Source organism: Schistocerca nitens, chromosome 11 (assembly GCF_023898315.1).
Source record: "Schistocerca nitens isolate TAMUIC-IGC-003100 chromosome 11, iqSchNite1.1, whole genome shotgun sequence".
Taxonomy (NCBI): domain Eukaryota; kingdom Metazoa; phylum Arthropoda; class Insecta; order Orthoptera; family Acrididae; genus Schistocerca; species Schistocerca nitens.
The window spans coordinates 107,866,860-107,891,261 of record NC_064624.1 but is presented as its reverse complement, the minus strand read 5'-3'; the positions used below and the strand labels follow the sequence as shown (position 1 = coordinate 107,891,261).

Below are 24,402 nucleotides of genomic sequence, written 5' to 3'. Positions count from 1 at the left end.
AATGGTTTGCAGATTATGGAAGTAAATGTAAGTTCTCTTTCTTGACAAGATATACGGTACACAATGAGTCACAGTGAGTGAGTGGAGGAAACATTACACATGAAAAAGATGCAAAATATCAAAGTGCAATTACTGTGTACCCTGATCAGCCACAACATTCCGACTGCTGATCTACTATCGATGCAAAACCGTCCGTGCGATAGCAGCATCACCTGGTGAGGTACGACTGCTAGTCAAACACACGCACACTGCATGTAGTACCAGTGAGCACGCTGTCTGTGTGTAGAATGGTGAAGGCGTGTGACCTATCTGAATCTGACCGAGGACACATTGTGACGGCACGGAGGCTCGGCACGAGCATTTTGGAAACTGCACGATTTGTCGGGTGTTGCAGTGGTGAGTGTCTTCAACATGTGGTGAACCCCAGGTGAAACCACGTCCAGATGATGTAGGATTTGGCAGCCATCCCTCGTTACAGATACGAGACGACGTAGGTTGGGCAGGCCGGTAAAACACGACAGGCGGTGAACTGTGGTGGAACTAACATCAGATTTTAATGCTGGGCAGAGTACAAGTTTGTCTGAACACACAGTGCACCGAACACTCCTAACGATGGGCCTCCACAGCTGGCAACCGTGCCTGTACCACTGTTAACATCACGATATCGGCAACTGTGACTGAAATGGGCATGTGACCACCAGCACTGGATGTTGGCGCAGTGGCAGAACATTGCACGGTCTGATGAATCCTGATACCTTCTCCATCGTCCTGACAGGAGGGTGCAAATCCTTTGTCTTCCAGTGGAACAGCTCCTCGACACCTGTATTGTGAGACAGAGGCAAGCTGGTGGCGGTTTCATTGCGCTCTGAAGAACATTCACACGGGCGTCTATGGCTCGAGTGGAGTTTTTGCAAGGCACCGTGATGGCCAAGGAGTATCATACACTGGTTGCAGATCACGTACACTCCTTTGTGACAATCACATTTCCCAACGTCAGTGGCATTTTTCAGCAAGACAATGCACCATGTCGTAAGGCCAAGAATGTGATACAGTGGTTTGAGAAACACAGTGGCAAGTTCCAATTGATGTGCTGGCCTCCAACTCTCCAGATCCGAACCCGATCGAACACATCTGGGATGCGACTGAACGTAGCATCAGAACTCGTCACCCCCTCCCCGTAATTTACGGGGATTAGGTGACTTGTGCGTGTGCGCATATTTGTTGCCTCTTCCCTCCAGTGGCCTAGAAAGGTCTCATTGCTTTCATGCCTCGGCACCTCGCTGCTGTTATCTGTGCCAAAGGTGGACACACCTATTAGGTGGGTAGTTGTCATGTTCTGGCTGATCGGTGTAATTGGATGGATAAAAAAATCTACTCACCGAGCGGTACCAGGAGAACACACGTATAAAGGTATTTAAATCTGCAAGCTGTCAGAGCCAGTGGCTCCTCCTGGCTGTATGGTTGATGGGAAGGAAGAGGGGTGAAGGAGAAAGGACTGGTGAGGTTTAGGAAATGGAGTATTTGGAAAAGTCACCCACAACCTTGCATCGGGGAGATTTGCCAGATGGGATGAGACGGAAAGACTGACTGTTGGGGCAACTTTTCCAAAATATCGCCATTTCCTAAACCAAACCAACCCTTTTCTTTCACTGCTCCTCCTTCCGTTTCAACCCTTCTGCCAAAAGGAGGGAGCCACTGGCTCCAAAAGCTTGCGAATTTAAAGTGTGTTCTCCTTCTGCCACTAGGTGAGTAAATTTTTTTATCCATCCAATTACATTTTATTTTCAAAAAGTGCAAGTACTGATGGTAGTTGATGGACATAAAACAGAATTGAATAGAACAGAATATTTATTTGCCTTTAAACATGTTTACATGCAACCGGCGCCATCAAATAAAGTTTGTATACATCTATAACTACATTACAGTGTTTTTACATGGCTCATCGGCTACATGTAACATTAGACACAGGCATGAACCTAAGTTATTACTTTACTACAATGTACCTCAATTATAACTTTATAAAAATTACAATTTATAGTCAATATATCTAAAAACAAAGATGATGTGACCTACCAAACGAAAGCGCTGGCACGTCGATAGACACACAAACAAATACAAACATTCACACAAAATTCAAGCTTTCGCAACAAACTGTTGCCTCATCAGGAAAGAGGGAAGGAGAGGGAAAGACGAAAGGATGTGGGTTTTAAGGGAGAGGGTAAGGAGTCATTCCAATCCCGGGAGCGGAAAGACTTACCTTAGGGGGAAAAAAGGACGGGTATACACTCACACACACACACACATATCCATCCACACATATACAGACACAAGCAGACATATTTCCTTTAGTATCTGCTAGAGAGCTATACACATACATACTACGGCCTGTCATAATATTAATTTCGTTTAAAAAGTTACACGATTCCTACGATGATAGTCCTGCAACACATCTTATAGCTTTTTGGTCATTTAAACAGAGGCTTTGATCCAGGGTGGTTTCCCCATAGCAGAATTCTGCAAGTCAGGTGGGAATTGAAGAAAGAAAACTAGGTGCACAGTACGAGAGTTTCACCAACACATCCTCTAAACTTATACAGCAGATAAATCACATGTGAGAATCTGGTGCGCAATTTATTTATGCTTACAAGGGAACCTCCCCATCGCACCCCCCTCAGATTTAGTTATAAGTTGGCACAGTGGATAGGCCTTGATAAACTGAACACAGATCAATTGAGAAAACAGGAAGAAGTTGTGTGGAACTGTGAAAAAATAAGCAAAATATACAAACTGAGTAGTTCATGGGAAGATAGGCAACATCAAGGACAGTAGGAACGCAGGAGTGCCGTGGTCTCGTGGAAACGTAAGCAGCTGCGGAACGAGAGGTCCTTGGTTCAAATCTTCCATCGAGTGAAAAATTTAATTTTTTTATTTTCAGTTTATGTGACAAACTCTTATGTTTTCATCACTTTTTTGGGAGTGATTATCACATCCACAAGAAAACCTAAATCGGGCAAGGTAGGAGAATCTTTTTACTCATTCGCCAAGTGTACAAGTTAGGTGGGTCGACAACATATTCCTGCCATGTGAAGCACATGCTGTCACCAGTGTCGTATAGAATATATCAGATGTGTTTTCCTGTGGAGGAATCGGTTGACCTATGACCTTGCGATCAAATGTTTTCGGTTCCCATTGGAGAGGCACGTCCTTTCGTCTACTAATCGCACGGTTTTGCGATGCGGTCGCAAAACACAGACACTAAACTTATTACAGTGAACAGAGACGTCAATGAACGAACGGACAGATAATAACTATGCAAAAATAAAGAAATTAAAATTCTCACTAGAGGGAAGACTTGAACCAAGGACCTCTCGTTCTGCAGCTGCTCACGCTACCACGAGACCACGGCGCTCCTGAGTTCACATTGTCCATGATGTTGCCTATGTGGCCCATGGACTACTCAGTTTGTATATTTTGCTTATTTTTTCACAGTTCCACACAACTTCTTCCTGTTTTCTCAATTGATCTGTGTTCAGTTTATCAAGGCCTATCCACTGTGTCAACTTATAACTAAATCTGAAGGGGGTGCGATGGGGAGGTTCCCTTGTTAGGTATTTCAGGTAATACATTAAAATATGGAAGCTATTAGTTTCCTCTTTGCTTACATTTAACATAAATAAAATGTTTTATATTTTACTATTTTTATGAGTTTGGATTAGCATGAAATGAGAAGATAGCCCACACCTATTTATTGCAACTGCTGCATTATTTTCTAACCCACCTAGGTTGGTATTCTCAGAAAATTAGCATGGTGTCATCCGCATAGAGTACTGTCTCATGGGGCAATATGGAGGGCAGACAGTTTATATGTGCCCAGAATGAAATTTTCACTCTGCAGCAGAGTGTGCACCGATATGAAACCTCCTGGCAGATTAAAACTGTGTGCCGGACCGAGACTCGAACTCGGGACGTTTGCCTTTTCGCAGGAGAGCTTCTGTTAAGTTTGGAAGGTAGGAGACGAGGTACTATCAGAAATAAAGCTGTGAGGATGGGGTGTGAGCCGTGCTTGGGTAGCTCAGTTGGTAGAGCACTTGTCCGCGAAAGGCAAAGGTCCCGAGTTCGAGTCTCGGTCCGGCACACAGTTTTAATCTGCCAGGAAGATTCAGTTTATATGCGCATAATAAACGGATAGGGTAAAAGGGACGGCACATCTTTGCAAACAGGTAAGAGATTTTTTTTTTTTACACACACAGTAACTCCTATTGCTTAGCTATAACTGTGGTAGGAGGGGCATTCTCTCCCTTATTCCTTAGTACTGTAGCTTTCTTATTAGGATGTTGCAGGCAACTGTATCGAAGGGTTTTCTTTGTTCCAACAGTGTCACACAGTTTATTGGCTTATTTTTAAAGCATTGTACGCTTTTGTTATAATGTTGTCAACTGCTTTCACAAGAAAGAGGATACATCTGAAGCTATACTGCCCATGGCAGGTTATGTTAAATAACACACATAGTGTATATTCAAAATATTGCTTTATCTGTTGGTGAATATAGTACTCTGTTACTTAACAAATTATTGGGTTGGGGGTTGGGTTGTTTGGGGGAGGAGACCAAACAGCGAGGTCATCGGTCTCAACAGATTAGGGAAGGATGGGGAAGGATGTCGGCCGTGCCCTTTCAAAGGAACCATCCCGGCATTTGCCTGGAGCGATTTAGGGAAATCACGTAAAACCTAAATCAGGATGGCCAGACGCGGGATTGAATCTTCGTCCTCCCGAATGCGAGTCCAGTGTACTACAAATTATTGGGACATGTGAAAAGGATTGATAATTGTCAGATGATTATGCATTATCTTCCTCATGGATAGGCTTGATTACAGACAGTTTTAGGCATTCTGGATGGGCACCTTCATGTAATGTTTTGTTTATTATTTTTGTTAAAGACATTATTATCTCTTTTGTCATGTGTTCAATAACACAATTGGGAAAGGCATATTAGTCTTTAGGTCAAGAATGAATGAGTTTGGCTATTAACATTATGAAAAGCATAGTTGCTACTCACCATATATGCTGAGTCACAGATAGGCGCAACAAAAAGACTGTCACAAAATAATATTTCGGCCAACAAGGCCTTCGTCAAAAATAGGCAACAGACACACACGCACACGATCACAGTCTCTGACAGCTGAAGCCAGAGACAGTTTGGCTTAGCTGCCCGAGAATGTGGTCATGTGTTTGTGAGAGTTGTGTTTGTATCAGTGAGTGTGTGTGTCTGTTGCCTATTTTTGACAAAGGTCTTGTTGGCTGAAAGCTTATTTTGTGAGAGCCTTGTTGTTGTGCCTACCTGCAACTCAGCATCTCCACTATACGGTGAGTAGCAACAATCCTTTTCTTAATATTGTTACATTCCATCCTGGATTTTCCATTGTTTGAGTTTCGCTATTGCTTCACTGATCTTACATAACATGTATTGAGCTAAGGTACCAGCTATGAGTGAGAAGGAACTCAGTGTTTAGGAAGAAATTTATTAGATGTATGCTGAAGGTGAAAAAAAGTGTTATGGAAACTTGAGTAGTTGTGGCCCTTGTGCATTTGCTATGGTGCAACTAACATGAAGTGATGGAAGACAGAAAATCACTGCAGGGAATGTATTTTTTCAGTGTTCACTGTTGTCCTGTATTTATTTTCCAAAAATGGAGAAGAAAAATCACAGGCAGGCCTACAACACATTCTGAGGAATGGAGGAACAGTCATTTTGCTCATGAAAACAAGTGCGGTGAATAAAAGTTGTACAGGGAGACTAATGGCTGAATACAGTAAGCAGATTTAGGTTCAAACTGATGTAGATTGCAGTAGGCCTAGTTATTGAAAGATGAAAAGGATTGCACAAGATAGTGCGGAGAGCTGCATCAAGCCAGTCTTTGCACTGACAACAACAAAACAGCAGCCTTACTGTGTGGCATACACTAGGCTTGAATTATTCTGGATAATCCAGATTACGTAAATCAAGATATCTGCACACTAGTAGACTAGATCCTGGTAGATAGCAGACCAGTTTTATTTGTGCAGCACTACAATTAATTGTGTTTAACGTTATCTGGCGTATGTTTTCTTTGTCAGTTGTAAATTTATTTATTTGTGAACATGAAATAGCATTCAAAACAAATCACATAAAGGATTATGACTCTCAATTTATTTTAACGTTGGCGTAAGGTAGAGCCAGCAACCCAATGCATTCGCCTTTGAATAAATTAGTAAAAAAATTACATGCGATGAGATAAATTATCAACTATTAGTGGAAATAATTAGCATTTCCTAGTTAATCATGACAATTACAATAGTTCTGTTTCGTGATTTCATTAGTACTCCTTCAATGCGACTGTGGCGCAAATCCCAATGACAATTATTTTATTTCTAAAACTCTAACGTTGGCTCATGGCTTAGTCTATTGTATAAAGCGTAAGGCTATGTCAAACTAAGGTATTTCTGCCATAAGAACTAACAATTTTTATACACTTTAAAAATAGGCGCACGAAATCATCCGGTGTTAATCAAAATAAACATCATACATCATTCTTACGGTTTTACTTGCCCACACATATAGTTTACGGGAGGTTCTGAATATTTATGTTATTGTGCGTAGATTATTTTATTTATGGTGATAAGCTTGTACAATGCTTTTCCATCTCTTCTTTCCGTTCATTATCCAAACATAAACACATACAACACGAAGGCGCTGCAGAACGCAGCAGTGCCAGTGTTTTGTCCTGTCAATCGATTAGTTTCCCGCAGCGAAGCTCTCGAACGTCCTCATAAAAATGGCCGTCGTGTGGTCTGGTGCGGACCAACCTAACGTGATTTGTGCTCTGTAAGGCAGCTGACATGTAACAAATTCAGCTTTAGTATCAAAAATTGGAGCCGTCGTCCGAAACGACGTGGCTAAAATGGAGTTACACGACGATAATTCCGCTGTTAAGGATCGCATCTTGGAAGACATCAGGAAGGCGATCAAGTTGGTGCGTAATAGAGCAGAAAAACCACCTTCACATAAGCGCTTTCGTGTCCATTTTTGGATTTGTAAATTGTCATCAGAGTGCCTTTATATTGGAAGATCGTTCTGTCTAAACCATTGTGAATCTGGCTTATTGCGTATTAGCTGTTACGAATGCGGTCGATTGAGGAAGGGAAAAGAGACAGAAAAAGTGTGATGATGATAGCAGACAGGATGACGTCTTTGTTTGGCGCAGCTGATGCTAAGTTTCCGATGACTAATGCTCCAGTTGTGTCATGCTTAGCGTGGGTGGGGATCATCACTAGTTAGTCGCGGATTTGAAGTCTGCGTGTACTGTAAACCGATATTAATGAGAAGACATTCGCACCGACGCGACGCGATAAAGCAAAATACCGTTTGAAGGTGCAATCGGTAGTGAACGTAAATAGACTGGGATTTAACAGAGAAAAGTAAGATCATCTAAGAGGGGGATCCACTCGTTCATTGATCGAGACTGGGTGTTCTGTAAGTACACATAATGTTCATGCAATGGCTTTGCAGAGTTGAAATAGCTTCACAGAAGTATTGCCGTTGCGGGATGTCAGTAAATAGAATTTTTTGTGTACCTGTTATATATTTTTTATTTCGCCTGACTGCGTGTGTTAGCGTGAGCTGCCGAGAGTACAAACAGCACGACGAACCATCATCTTCACAGATTACCCATTACGTGTTGGCACAAACTTTAATCTCACGCATCCTTTGTTTTGACTGCAACTGTTGAATCAGTAAAACGCTCTTCCCAACAAGAGCTTTCGTTTACACCTGGTATGTTGCTCTGTTCAATATATAAACCGTTGTCCTCTCATTTTAGTGCGGTTAAAACAGTTAAAAGCGTGTTTTGTTTCTCGAAACAATAAATATGACGTGCAGTTCTCAGCTGATATTGACTCAAGTCAGGTTATCTTCCCTCTGTTTTTTTCATTATGGTTAAGTGTGTTGTGACTTCGCCTTATTGATGAGGTGCTGTAAGTTTTCGAGCCAAGTAGCTTTATTAAAATATGCTACTCTGCTGGAAATCTGAGAGCTTTCTGTCAGCAATATGTCAAGGCAATACGAGATACAGTTACTTTGCCTTGTCACTTGTACCATATGTTTTAAACAGCTTGGAAGTACTGCATTGGGAGCAAGGCAGTTAAATTATGTGAACAATCACTGAACATAACAAACAAATAAAATGAGGGTATCATAGGCCTACATGAACAATCATAATTCAGTTATATAAATGGGTACCAATTGCTAGTTTCATTCAGTTTCTTGTCCATATTTTCCACCGATGAGACAGGGTAGAAACTTGTGTGTACTGCACCATATGTTGTTCAGTTTTATTTATTGTATCATTTTGTTCTGTTTGCTATACATGGTGGATGAAAATAGAATTCAGAAAATGCTATTAAAAATTAAAAATCTACAATATGTGTGAGACTTCTTGATCCAGCAGAATCTGACAAATATTGACTCAAATGACATGCTCGTATGAACTCTACTCTTGGATTCAGTAATCTGTTGGTTGTGACAAAAAAGTTAACATTTACTCCATGTGCTCACATTTATTGTATTAGGTCAGAGGTAAGTGGAAATTGCAATCTGAGTGTGGACTGGGTGTGTATTTGGCAGCAGGTATAACCATAAACTAACATTGTTCTACGACTTATGAACCGCCAACTTGTAATAAAAAAATCACAAGTGAACCATTCCTGAAATGAATTTATCAAATAACATTAAAACTAAGATAGTTGGTACCATACTTCTTGTCAGCTGCAATTTGCACGAAAGTGCCATTTGGATGCAGACGTCTTGACCACACTTTTTTATTATTTCCAGAATCGCCTTACACTTTTGACTGTTCCATCAATTTCAAAGGCTATAAAATACAGCACAAAACACATATCAAAAGATATGAAAATATGTTATGTTTCACCATTGATTAGAGACATAGTACAGTGAGTAGAATATGGTTTTTAGCTTGTCACTGTTTCAGCAATTACAGAAAACTCTTCAGTAGGTACATTGTATCTTGTCAATATTAGTAACTTAGAGACAAGTGCAAACTGCTACTAAGGAACAAATTAGAAACCAACTGGACTAAACCACTAGGCGGTGCTAGATATGTGACCACATACGTACCAGTGCATGATGCATTTGTTTATTCACTGTTACCTTTTCTCATCATTACCTGGTATAAAACAATTTCATCAGTAAACAATTCACAGAAATCATTTTACAATGACTTACAAAGAGGCGTGTTTACAAAACGGTGCATAACTGTTTTAGATCAGTTGAAAATATCACAGTGGAACAGGCCACTGGGCAGTGCTAGTGTAGATAAGGCAAATTGTTAACAAGCAATTTTTGTTTTTTAATTTTTTATTTTTTAAATTTTTATTTTTACAACTTACAGAATATCATCAGTGAAACTTCATAAATGCTTTAAATACTTTACAAAACATAGAAATAGTTGAGGGACAAGTGGCTCCCACACATTTTCGTTTCCACAAATGGAACTAATGCATGAACGCCATACAGGAAATTCAAACAATTTGAGATGATGTACTTTTGAATCACCATATGTCAGTGTCATCAATAGCGTACACCAAGCATTGCCTTGCGTAATAAAACTACATAACCACTAAACATCAGATTAACTAAAACACAATCCGGAATTAAAATCATATAAAAACCACTCCAGTATTAGTGTTAATGGTACACTGGAAATTGTGCAACCTTACATTACTTGTTCCTATTTTCTCATATTGCATACCACATTTTCTTATGATTCCAAGATACCTCTTACAGACATATAAAACTCTTAGAGACATATAAAACATAAGCTGTAATTGTACATATCATAAATTAATAAAAATAAAAATTAAAAGGAGGATGAGAAGGGGAATATATTTAGAATTGGCGATTCAAAATAAGGTTTACAAGATCTTGGGAGGGGCTGTTACTATGGAATTGTTTTTCTGTAAATAACAAGCATTATTTCATTCATTTCATTTATTTATTCATCCAGAAATCTTGTTGCGTTATTACACATAGATGTAGGATAAGTTACATTGCACTTGCTTTGATACATAAATATACTTATTTTGTAGGTATGCAGTTACATGCATAAGTGTAGACATTCTTAAGATACACATCTATATAAATTATATGCTGTACATAGTGAATCATAACTTTTTTGGTATGTTACATACTGTCATGAAGATTGCTGAAGATTAGATGGGTATATCACGTAACTAATGAGGAGGAGTTGAATTCGATTGGGGAGAAGAGAAGTTTGTGGCACAACTTGACTAGAAGAAGGGATCGGTTGGTAGGACATGTTCTGGGGCATCAAGGGATCACCAATTTACTATTGGAGGGCAGTGTGGAGGGTAAAAATCGTAGAGGGAGACCAAGAGATGAATACACCAAGCAGATTCAGAAGGATGTAGGCTGCAGTAGGTACTGGGAGATGAAGAAGCTTGCACGGGATAGAGTAGCATGGAGAGCTGCATCAAACCAGTCTCAAGACTGAAGACCACAACAACAACACATACTGTCATCAGATAATGACTACAGAATAACACTATTTACATTGTGTTATCATAAGTGCAGATGAGCCATAACAAGGAACAGTTATATCTGTGAATAGAGTCAAATAAGTCAGTTGAAAATTAAAAGGAGGATGAGAAGGGGAATATATTTAGAATTGGCGATTCAAAATAAGGTTTACAAGATCTTGGGAGGGGCTGTTACTATGGAATTGTTTTTCTGTAAATAACAAGCATTATTTCATTCATTTCATTTATTTATTCATCCAGAAATCTTGTTGCGTTATTACACATAGATGTAGGATAAGTTACATTGCACTTGCTTTGATACATAAATATACTTATTTTGTAGGTATGCAGTTACATGCATAAGTGTAGACATTCTTAAGATACACATCTATATAAATTATATGCTGTACATAGTGAATCATAACTTTTTTGGTATGTTACATACTGTCATGAAGAATGCTGAAGATTAGATGGGTAGATCACGTAACTAATGAGGAGGTGTTGAATACGATTGGGGAGAAGAGAAGTTTGTGGCACAACTTGACTAGAAGAAGGGATCGGTTGGTAGGACATGTTCTGGGGCATCAAGGGATCACCAATTTACTATTGGAGGGCAGTGTGGAGGGTAAAAATCGTAGAGGGAGACCAAGAGATGAATACACCAAGCAGATTCAGAAGGATGTAGGCTGCAGTAGGTACTGGGAGATGAAGAAGCTTGCACGGGATAGAGTAGCATGGAGAGCTGCATCAAACCAGTCTCAAGACTGAAGACCACAACAACAACACATACTGTCATCAGATAATGACTACAGAATAACACTATTTACATTGTGTTATCATAAGTGCAGATGAGCCATAACAAGGAACAGTTATATCTGTGAATAGAGTCAAATAAGTCAGTTGAAAGTAATATTTTAACACATGCAGTAAAATATATTACAAAAATTGTTTTAGATTACTATTCATAAATTCTTCCACTGAATAGAAGCAGTGCTTCTGTAGGATTGGCTTTATTTAGGATCTGAATCCTTTCTGGCAAGACCTGACATTTTCAGGTAGCTTCGTATACAGACGTACTCACCTGTGCCTTACACTACTGTGCCCTTTATGTAGCCTTTGATCAGCTATAAATATGTCATTGGAATGACGAGTATTATGATAATGAACATCTCTATTTTTTGTAAATATATGGAGATTTTCATGAATAAAACACACTGTTTCATGAATATAGATACAAGGCACTGGCAAAATACTGAGCTCCTTAAAGAGATGTTTAGTGGTGAAGACAGTGGTACTTGTTTCATTGTGTTAATTATTCGCTTCTGCATAATAAATACATTCTTATGGGAGAAGCCCCAAAAAGAAATGCAGTATGTAATTATTGAGTGTACTAATGCAAAGTAGGCACATTTTAGTGTTTCGATATCACAGATTTTACTTAAAATACTAGAAGCATAGCACAAACTGTTCATTTTATTTAATAATTTATCTTTATGTATGTCCCACTGTAGTGTCATGAAGCAATTAAGAGTGGGGGGGGGGGGGGAGATAGGAGCAAGGGGATGGGGTTAATGGAGGGAAGGGAGAGAGGGATGAAGGAGTAAACAGGATTAATCTTTTAGAGATTTTTGTGAAACTGTTTGTTGTCCTGTGCTACAAATGTTTTATATAATGATAACTTCAATTAAAATAACATGAAAGCTTTGGGGAACAGCTGTAGTAGTGCTGTTGTGAGGGATTTTCGTGGAAAAAAGGGTTGAAATTCTGGGGTCGACAGAAGCGTCCGATCCCACGCGTCGTCTTTGACCCGTGACGTAAGGGTGTTGTCGTGTGTGACGTCATGACGGCGCGGAGTTTGGTTTGAGTGTGGCAGTCTCCAGATCTGTTTTATCTTATTTTATTTAATTTCCTGATCTGTTCGTTCTATCTTGTGAGATTTTTTTTAAAAATTTAAAACACTTATTACTTATTTTAATTATCTGTTCCTCCAATTTCTGTTTTAGTTTATTATATTTATCTTTCTGATCTGTTCGTTCTATCCCATGAGTTTTTTTTTTTAAGACAAAAAACACTAATAAGCTACTGAAGCATCTTTATCTTCTATGGGTTGCAGGGGAGGTGGGTGGGTATTCATGCATGGCTGTATTCACTTACACGATGTAGCTACGCAAGGCGTCTAAATTTGTTTATATTTAGTTTGCCCCCCACCCAAAACACCCCATTTCCCGCGCTTGTCCCGTTAGTGTCGTTAGGCTTCTTGTGGAAAGTGTGTGTGTTTGTTTTTGTTTCCGCCATATTTGTGACATCATGGGTCAAAGCAGACGGGCGGGATCGGACGCTTCCGTATTTCCCAAATTCTAGATGTTGTTATAGTTAAACTGTTTGAGTATGGAAGGGTTTTAATTAGATATGGCCATCTGGCCGGGTGCCATATACAGTTGACGACACTGGAATGTGGCGTTTAGGCATTTTCTGCCATGCAAGGGCACCAGTAGAAAACTGTTCCGTAGATACTTTGTATCTTGTCAACATTCTTCAGAGACACGCATGCGTAGCTGCCAAGGAACAAGTCAGAAACCAAGTGGACTAAACCATTGGGCGGTGCTAGGCACATGGTACGCAACGCTTTTTTGTTAACAACAAGCTTTTAGATTATTACATTGTATATAATGCTCTCATCAGTAAACAATTCATGGAAATTATTTCACAGTGTTTTACAGACACACATTTTTTCTACAAAACAATGTGTAACTGTATTTTTGAATGACCATGAGAACAATAAGTGGTACATGGAAGGGGCTGCTGGGTGGCGATGCACTTGTTAACAGACAATTTGCCTGATTTACACTAGTGTCACCAAGTGACCTCGTCCACATATTGTTTCTGACCATTCAAAAATACAGTTGCACATTTTTTTAATGATTTCCAGGAATTGCTTACTGATGATATGGTTTTATACAATCCAGTGATGAAAAAAGGTTGTTGCAAACAAACAAATGTATTGTATTCAACGTATCTAGCGCTGACTAACAGTTTAGTCCATTTGGTTTCTAATTTGTTCCTTGGTAGTAGTTTGCACTTGTCTCATGGTAAAGAATGTTGATGAGATGAAATGTACCTATTGACGGGTTTCCATGATTGACATAACACTGGTAAGCTAAAAAAAATCTTCTTCTTCTCACAGTATTAACTCTCAAATAAATGGTGAAATGTAACATATTTTCATATCATTTGATACCACCTTTCTATTGTATTTTATAGACTTTGAAAGTGGTAGAATGTTGAAAACACGCAAGGCTATTTTGGAAATAAGAAAAATTGTGGTGGAGACATCTGAAAGTTGTTAAAAATACTCCTTATCAGAACACACAAATGTTGGCTAAGATTTTTCTCAATTTGTTTGAGCAGGGTTGGACACAAATTTGTCAAGAGAGTGTAGTCTTTCAGATAAAATACCTTCAGTATTCAGTTTATTCACCATTGACCACTTACAGCGGAATAGGTCTAAACATTAAATATACAATTAACAATAACTTTACAGTAAAGTTTTACAATTTAATTCCTTTTCTTGTAGGAATATTCTTATATACTAATGTCAATTCTTATTTCAAAATATTCTGTTATCTTATAAAATAGATGTTTGAGAAGCCAGTCATAAACCTTACGTTTGAAAATATTATTGGTCAGTGACCGAGCAGATGCTGGAAGTTTATTGAAGAGTTTTAAACTCATTATTTTGTGTGAGTTTGCAGTCTTTGTGAGTCTGAGTCTTGGTATGTCAAAGTCCAGTTTGCCTCTGGTGTTGTGGGGATGTACGTTCTCTCTGGTCTAGAACTCATTTAAGTTGCTTTTGACATAAAGCTGTGCTGTGTAGATGTATAGATTCACCACAGTTAATATCATCATGTGCTCGATAAAGAGGGGACGGCAGTGTTCCTTGGGCTTAGCTTTGCTTATTATTCTGATTACTTTTTTTTGAATTTTCAGAATTTCACTGACAAAGCAAGAATGTCCCCATAACAATATGCCGTAGGAAATGTGTGACTGAAAGAGGCCAAAATATACCACCTTTAGATACTCATCAGTGACCACATCTGTCAGTCTCCAGATGAGATAACACACTCTTGCTATTCTCTTGCAGATATGGCTAATGTGTTCCTCCCAGTTTAATTTTGAGTCAATGTGGAATCCTAACAATTTTATTGATTTGCTTTCAACAGCTGTAGTTAAACCCAGTATTAGTTCTTGTGTTTTATCAGGATTACACAGGAGTTCATTAGAAGAAAACCAATCCATTACTAGTTCTAGTTATTCCTGTGTTGCCTGATGCAGTTCTGTTGTGTCACGGTGTGTATTGAGCAATGTTGTATCATCTGCATAACACACAACTGAATTTGCTCCTACATGGTAAGGTAAGTCATTAACTGCAATGATAAACAGAAAAGGACCTAGGACCGAGCCCTGAGGCACTCCAGTCCGAACTTCCTTCAGTGAGGAGCATCTATTTTTAATTGATACATACTGTCTCCTGTTACTTAAGTATGATTCGATTACATCCAAAGATGGTTTGTGTATGCCATAAAATTCCAGTTTTGCAAGTAGGGTGTTAGATGCTATGCAGTCGAAGGCTTTGCTTAGATCGCACAGTACGACTGATACTAGATCCTTATTTTCGAATGCAGTTAACACCTGGTTAACAACTTCAGTGACAGCAGTAGTGGTGTTTTTACCATGCTGATATGCAAACTGTCTGTTGGAGAGGAGATCATGCTTATCAAAATAGTTATTTAGTTGACTGTACATTACATATTCAAAAACTTTAGAGAAAATTGGGACAATAGAAACTGGTCGATAGTTTTGAGGCAGATGCTTATCTCCCTTTTTAAAGGCTGGTGTTACTTTAGCAGTTTTGAGTGCATCTGGGAAAACTCCAGATTCTAAACACATATTAAAAATGAAAGAAAGAGGTTGACAGATAAGCATACTGCATACTGAATGAATATTATTTTGTACAGCTGTTTCCACTAATTGTAGACTGATATGGCTAGCATTTCCATCAAATATTAAAATAACACTTTGGCTATGTAATTGGTTATTTGTATGAGGGTTTTGTATGTGAGGTATAAAAGCTGTAGTGAAGCACTGATAAGACTTAGGCTCCTCCAGCCACCCATTTGTTAAAGCAGCGTAATGTCACTGTGTACACATTATACAAAGCCAATAAACTCCAGACCATTCCACCCTGATTTGTGATAAATGGTAGCAATAAGAGTCATCTGCAGCAACACAGGACAAAACAGCTGTAATCTCCATACCTGACCCAACAGAGACTTTTTTTCAGTGGCTTTTCATCTTCCGCAAGAGCTCTTACCCTACTTGAGCCACTGCAAAACACAGACTCATCTCAGTTGTGGACAAAGCACGATTTCTCATAGTCTTTTGGACCACATATTTAATACATATTATTAGTTCATGTAGAAGTTATAAACTGCAAATGGGTCTCGAGCGGTGTTTGGGGACTGTTGCAGGTGCTAAAGTTTCTTCAAAGAAATAAAGGGGTTCCGTTTCATAAAGGCCTGATACCAATCCTCACCAGGATGACCATCTTTAAATGGAGTTTTCAATGATTTTTGTTTAACATTCTGTTGTGCCAATGACTTTAAGTTCCTCTTTGTCACATGGATATACCATTTCTGCACGAGCAGTTAAACAGTTGGCGATTGTAGCTTCAATATGTGGAGGAAGAGCTTAAGGATGCCCAAGATCTGATTTATCCAGTGGTACCCTCTCACCTGAAGGAATCAGAATAAAATGGTGCAAATCATATATAAAGGGTCAGATTTAATTTCTTCCTTTCATTCTGGACTCTCAGAAAAATATAGTTTCCGTCCTTTAATTTGGTGGCATATGACTGATTTTGTGACACCTTAAGCTGCTGCTGCTTCCGTAAATAATTTAACTTTAATTTTATAACATTATGAGCATCCCTTGGCATATCATTTACAGCATAAGTGCTTTCTGCATACATTTTAATGTAGGTCTTTGGTGTTTTTTCAAAGCTTGCTATGGAGAAACATAAATTATTTTGCAATTGTCACTCAGTTTCTGTACCCAGTTTGTAATTTTTTAGGGGGTTAATGTAAATCTGCAGTGGTTATTATTTAGCTTGAAAGCAAGTAATTTCGTTATTATAATCTCATTTGGAAAGTATAAAATACAGGGTGTAAACGGTATAAGGCACCAAAATTGTACAGATGGTACATCTCGGTGTGCTTGACAAAAAAGTCTAATGACGTTTCCTTTTATCATGTACTTTATTTTTTTGTTATTAAAACCTAATGTTCGTAGGATAGATAGTATACGCATTTATGTTTACGTAGTCAACCGACAGTACACGGCGTACCGAGCTTATTGCCTACAATGGAGGATCGGCCAGAGAAAGGCAACGAGCCGAACAGAGGATTGAAATCATTAGACGTGTACAACGACGTGGTGTGATAATCAAGTGCTACCGAAAAAAGGAATGTAAACAGTTTTTGCGTTGTCAAGAATGTGTAATTCACTTTACGTGAATTGAATACAACCAGTCTGTTTCTCAACAAGTCGATAACAAAGGTCGTAGTAGTAATGACGAGCTAATATCAAACACAATGTATTTCCATTAGTACAAATTCAATCAATCACCAAGTAGATAGTTGTTCATTAGTTACACTCACCTGTTTCACCTTTTTACGGCAATGCCATAACGAATACTAAATTCACATTATTTTCCTTCTCTACAACAACATCGTAACAAAAAGAAAACCCATTACTTCGTTTCCTCTTACACCAATACTACAATAAATGTTCGAAATGACTACCATTCTCTTCTACACGTGCTTCATTACGGCGAACCCAGTTTCGTCGCACTCGTTCACACACATGCACATTGGCCTTTATGGTATTGGCAACATCTAAAATCTTCTGCGTCAATTTGTCCAAATTGTTTAATGGCTCAGCATAAACAAGTTCCTTCATATGGGCCCAAAAGTAAAAATCCAGTGGATTTAAATCAGGGCTGTGTGCTGGCCATCGACGTGGACTCAAACGCCCGATCCATCGCCCTGGAAATCGACTATCCAAAAATCTGCGTACACTGTGACCAATGTGGGATGGAGCACCATCGTAGAGGAACCACATGTTATGACGTATGCCTAACGGAGTGTCTTCTAACAACGTTGGTAACAATGTTTCCTCTAGAAATAGTTACCAGTCAAATGTGCAGGTAAAACATAGGGCCCAATAATGTAATTATCGAGCATACCCGCCCACACATTTACAGAAAATCATCGCTGAAAATGTGTTGCCACTACGTGGCGAGGATTGTGTACACTCCACGTGTGCATGTTATGGAAATTAGTTATTCTGTCACTAGTGAAACACGCTTCATCTGTAAAGAGTATTTTGTTGACAAAATTATGCTGCGCACTGTGTAACAAAAACCACTCTGAGAATTCACGTCGTGGAGGGAAATCTTGTTCTTCCAATGCTCGTACGCGTCGAATGTGGTAAGGCCGCAGACACTCCTCTTGCAAAGTGCGATGAATGACAGTGTGTGATATACCCACGTGGCGGGCGATGCTTCTAGTACTCTTGAGAAGGATCCTCCTGGATGCGGTCCAGAATTCTTTCCTCAGCCTCCAATGTACGATCGGCGGGCCCCTGCCTTCTGGGCAGGACAGTAAAGAGCCAGTATCTCTCAATCTAAGGAAATTAAATATGTACTCGTCAGTTGTTTTCTGTCACGATGTAACAAAAACGGAAAGCATATCTGAACAGAAGATACATTTCGCATACGGACGAAAATTTACAAAGGTGCAGACAACTACTGTATTTTATTAAGATGTAAATGCATGATAATCGCATACAAGTAGAGAATTACAATGGCACAAACCTTTGGTGCACGGAAGTCATCGTCGTGGGAAGAGTTCTTGATAAATTCGTACAGCTGCTCCCGCAACACCTTTTCCCTCACCATAAATTAAATGCATATCACATAGTTCAGCTAAAGTAAATCTCCTTTCCATCATAACAGTTAACAGAGTTGCAATAACGTCTGCACAGGTTACTCGCCTACTGTCTTCACTCGGTGTATTAAAATGACACAGCCACTCAGGCCGCAGTTGCCTATGTGTTTACGATTTACGCTCAAAATGTCAATACACGCAGCGGGCAATGACACGAACCGATTGCTTACGTACATACGTGCACGGCCAAGTATCTACTTTTCCAAAACCATTATCCTGAGACGAACTGTGTGTGTGTGTGTGTGTGTGTTTTTTTCCTTCCCCAGGACAACCCTAGGAAATACGCAAACATGTTACTAGACTCTTTTGTCAAGCATTGCAAGATGTGCCATCTGTATAATTTTGGCACCTTATACTGTTTACACCCTGTATAAGGGGTGGTCAAAAAGCTTTGTTTGAAGAATGGATAATCCAGAATTGGCATCACAATTGGGCAAAGTTGCCGTGAGCTTTGAGGCAGTCATTTCGCTGATGCACCAGATTGTAGAGGCTGTGTGAAGAAGTCCGCAATTGCTGCTACACATCTTCGTCTGACAGGAATTTCCGACCCCTCGAGACCTTTAAGGGACCGAAGGTGGTGTGATCGTAGGGGGAGAGATGTGGGCGTGGGCAGGTGGTAGTTGTGTCTCCCACTTGACTTGGTGTAACTTCTGCACCACGACATTTGTGATAACGGCTGTGTGTTATCACGAAGCATCACCATCCCTTGACACACCATTCTGTGATGATGGTTTCCAACAGACATGCTGCCCCGTACACATTCTTCATTCTGCAGTGGATGTCTCTCCCTCATCAGGCAAGAAAAGAATGATGGCATGTTGCTTCTGTTTGGTGGACCATTTGCTAATAACGTCACCGTAGTTTACATTTCCACATTTACCGTACGCAATTTAGAAACACACGAATGCCACAATAACCCCTTGACTGCATGTCTGTTTTTGTATACCCACATCGGAGTCATACAAAATTGCATATATGCTGAAGCAAATCCCCTCAGAGGGAAACTTTTGGATCGCTGTGTATAGCTTAATAAACCATAAATAGCATGTGATGTTTAAAGCTTTCCCGGCGTACTGATTGTTCCGTGGCAGGAAGTTACTGATATCCGGCAGTTCTCCCGTGTTTTTATGGAACATAAATAGCATGTTTAAGTTACCAATAAATAAAGAAAAAAAAATTTCTTCCTTCCCAAATCTGGAGCTATCAAACTGCTAGGTACATCAGTATAAAAAGCTGAACAGTGAACAAAATTGAACAATAAAGAGAGGCAAGTGGTGTAGAATAAAAAATCAAATGTCTCTCCAGAAAAATTTTTTCCCCTCTTGTTTCCAATTACCCCTATTTTACAAATACCTCACCTGACACTATATATACATTTTCTGCTTTTGCTGCTAGCAGAAAGTAATGTAAAATGAAAGTATTTGCTTCCAGTCGAACCCAGGATTGTTCTGTTACACTTTAGATTCTGCCTTCGATACAAAGTCATTAATAATGGCTCTGTCTGGCCATTCTCATTTAGATTTTCTGTTGTTCCCCTAAATTAGTCCAAGTAAAGGCTGGGACGGTTCCTGTATCCAGGCCTTGGCTGGTCACCTGTCCAACCTTCATAAAACTCACTTATGTACTAATGAAGAAATCATTAATAACATTTCAAAATGAAAAATGCAAATGTCCTACATACATACGAGGGTCACTCCAAAAGAAATGCACACTATTTTTGTAAAAATACAGTTTTCATTCTGCGTATGTGAAAGTTTTACAGTGTGTAGATACATCCTTCCCGCTTGTTTTCAAACGTAGTTCAACCTGCTCCCGTAAGTGGCGCCATCACAGCACGTCTTTAAGATGGCTGCTACACTTGACATTCGTCAGAAGCAACATGCTATCCATAGAATTCCTGTGCTGTGAAAACAAGACAGTGGGAAACATCCACAAGAGGTTGAAAAAAGTGTATGGAGATGCTACTGTCGATCACAGTACGGTTAGTCGGAGGGCAAGCTGGTTACATGATGAAAGCAGGCATGGCAATATTGAGGATTGTCCTCGCGGCACAGTGAATGAATTGTCACACTACGTTGGGATAGGGGAAGGAAGTGTTTGGAGAATACTGAAAGTGTTGGCGGTAAAGAAGGTTTGTGCCTAGTTGGTTCCAAGGATGTTGACGGTGGCTCACAAAGAAATGAGAAAAACGGTATGCAGCGAACTTTTGGAACAGTACGAGAATGGTGGAGATGAATTTCTTGGAAGAATTGTGACAGGTGATGAAACATGGCTCCATCATTTTTCACCCGAGATGAAGAGGCAATCAATGGAGTGGCATCATGAAAATTTCAAAACCACATCTTCTGCTGGAAAAGTTATGGCTACGGTGTTTCTCGATTCCGAAGCACTCTCAGTTGTGGACATCATGCCAAGTGGAACTACCATACATTCTGATGCATATGTGATGACACTGAAGAATTTTCAAGCTCAACTGAGTCATGTTCGACCACATTGGCAAAAGCAGGATGTTTTGCTGTTGCATGACAATGCACGGCCACATGTCAGTCAAAAAACCACGGAAGTGATCACAAAACTCGGATGGACAACACTGAATCACCTGCCTTACACCCATAACCTTGCTCCACGTGACTATCATGTCTTTGGGAAACTGAAAGACTCTCTCTGTGGAACAAGGTTTGAAGATGATGACTCCCTTGTGCACACTGCCAAACAGTGACTCCAGCAGGTCGGTCCAGAATTTTACCGTGCGGGTATACAGGCGCTGGTTCCAAGATGCCGTAAGGCAGTTGAGAGGGATGGAAATTATGTGGAGAAATGAAAATAATGTTCCTAGAGGATGTAGCTACACACTGTAAAACTTTCAAACATGTAGAATAAAAGATGGATTTAAAAAAAAAAATAGTGTGCATTTCTTTTGGAGTGACCCTCGTATAAAAACAATAACAGAAACATAATCATGTGGCAAAAGCAGATTAATGGCATCCTATAGTGTCATTAAAATAACATGCATTTTTTAGCAGTTGGCTTCAGAGGAAGTAGTGTGTGACATTGTTGCCAGTATGTGCTGAGTGACTTGAATTCAACTATTGTTCTCATAATCAGTTGCTTTTGGGGAGACTTCATGATCTGAACTGTCTACATCTACATACGTACTCCACAAGCCACTGCATGGTGCGTCGCAGAAGGTACCTTGTACCACTGCTAGTTATTTCCTTTCCTGTTCTACTCACAAATACAGTAAGGGAAAAATGGCTGTCTAGATGCCCATGTGCAAACCATAATTTCTCTGATCTTTGTGGTCCTTGTGTATAATGAACATTGACAGAGAAGAATTGTTTGGAATCAGCTTCAAAACCTGGTTTTCTAAACTTCCCAACAGCGTTCCTTGAAAAGAATGCCACTTCCCGCCTCTGAATTGCCTCAATGTTTTCTCTTAATTTGATCTCGTCGGATCCTAAACACTCGAGCAATACTCAAGACTAGGTCACTCTACTGTTCTATACATGCTCTCTTTTGCAGATGACCCACACTTAATACCTTTGTCTCTCGACGAACACTCGCTGTCGAGGACATTGTACTGGATTCTATTACTTAAAAAGTCTTTGAGCCACTCACATACCTAGGAATCTGTTCCATACACTTGTACGAGGGCCGTTTAGAAAGTAACCTCCGGTTGATTTAAAAAAATACACCAAGTTAAATAAAAATATTTTAATATATACATCTTACAACTACATCTTTGCACTATTTTTCTACATAGTCTCCATAGCGATTGAGGCACTTATCGTATCTCTTCACAAGCTTTGAAATTCCTTCTGCATAAAAATCACCCGCTTGTGCCTGGAGCCAGCCTGTGACCGCATCTTTGAGCTCTTCGTCGTCATCAAACCGCTGTGACCCGAGCCATTTCTTCAAATGCATGAAGAGGTGATAATCACTTGGCGCCAGGTCTGGGCTGTAAGGTGGATGGTTGATAACGTCCCACTTGAAGGACTCAAGAAGGGCCGTTGTTCTGCGAGCAGAGTGAGGACGGGCGTTATCGTGCAAAAAAACGATACCGGAAGTCAGCATACCACGGCGTTTGTTCTGTATAGCCCGTCGTAACTTTTTTATTGTTTCACAGTACACGTCTTGATTAATGGTCATACCACGTTCCATGAATTCAACCAACAACACCCCTTTGGCATCCCAAAACACCGTTGCCATCAGTTTTCTGGCAGAAAAATCTTGCGAGGCTTTTCTTGGTTTGGTAGGCGAATTTGAATGTGCCCACATCTTTGATTGTTCTTTTGTCTCAGGGTTCACGTACTTAATCCAGGTTTCGTCACCGGTCACGATTCTGTTTAACAATGGTTCTCCTTCGTCCTCATAACGTGACAGAAAGTCTAATGCAGAGGCCATTCTTTGAGTTTTGTGGTGGTCGGTAAGAATTTTGGGCACCCATCGTGCACAGAACTTACGGTAACCCAATCTTGCTGTCACTATCTCGTACAAGAGAGTCTTAGAAATCTGTGGAAAACCAGTAGACAACTCCGACATTGAGAAACGTCGATTTTCACGAACTTTTGCATCAACTGTCTGAACGAGTTCGTCAGTCACCAATGATGGTCTACCACTCCTCTCTTCATCACAAACGTTTTCTCGTCCACTTTTAAATAAACATACCCATTCACGGACAACTCCTTCACTCATAACTCTCGGTCCGTACACGGCACAAAGCTCACGATGAATAGCTGCTGCAGAATATCCTTTGGCTGTAAAAAACCTTATGACAGCACGCACTTCACATTTGGCGGGGTTTTCTATTGCAGCACACATTTCAAACTGCCACAAAAACTAAACTAGCGCAGGTACGACGTTCACTCGACCACGGCTTGATGCCGACTGACCTGTTGAGTGCGTGAACGCACAGATGGCGTCGCTACTCCCCCCACAACCCGCACTGTGACCAATCGGAGGTTACTTTCTGAACCGCCCTCGTACATTTGTCAGCAGTGGGGTACTGCTTTATCGAAATCTAGGAGTGTGGAATCTGGCACGTTGCCCTTCATCCACAGTTCACAGGATATTGTGTGAGAGAAGGGCAAGGTGAGTTTTGCACGAGTAGTGACTTCTAGAATCTGTGCTGATCTGTGGACAAAAGCTTTTTCGTCTCAAGGAAATTTATTGTATTTGAACTGAGAATATTTGAAGAATTCTGCAGCATACTGATGTTAAGGATATTGGGCTGAGTCTTTCTAGGCCATTCTTGTATCTTTCTTATAGAGAGGAGTCACCTGCACTTTTTTTCCCAGTTGCTTAGGACTTCATGCTGGGTGGGAGACTTGCAACGAATGCAGGATGGGGGGGGGGGCAGTGCTGTAGAGTGGTGGCTGGTGGTTTTAAAAATTTCAAAGAAGGCCAGCTGATTGTATTATCACTACGCTGGAGAGGGAGTATTGTAAATATGCTAAGCAAATTTGGGGCGACATTGATTCAAAAATGGGTTTCCCTTTGCAGTGAGATCTTTCCACAAAATTTCACTCGCCAGCTTTCTCCTCAGAATGAATGCTATTGACAAGGGATTTCGTATTTCTAGATTTCCGGAAGGCTTTTGACGCTGTACGACACATGCGGTTTGTAGTGAAATTGCGTGCTTATGGAATATCGTCTCAGTTATGTGACTGGATTTGTCATTTCCTGTCAGAGAGGTCACAGTTCGTAGTAATTGATGGAAAGTCATCGAGTAAAACAGAAGTGATTT

General features: G+C 40.0%; 1 protein-coding gene across 1 annotated transcript in view; it reads left to right on the top strand.

The window, feature by feature from the left end:
• Window positions 1-6,817: 6,817 nt before the first annotated feature.
• Window positions 6,818-24,402, top strand: part of LOC126212672 (pleckstrin homology domain-containing family M member 2) — a 282,889-nt gene continuing 265,304 nt past the window's right edge. The window contains exon 1 of the mRNA XM_049940093.1: window positions 6,818-7,010. Within this exon, the coding sequence (XP_049796050.1) occupies window positions 6,939-7,010 (72 nt within the window). The 5' untranslated portion in view covers window positions 6,818-6,938. The remainder of the gene's footprint in view (window positions 7,011-24,402) is intronic.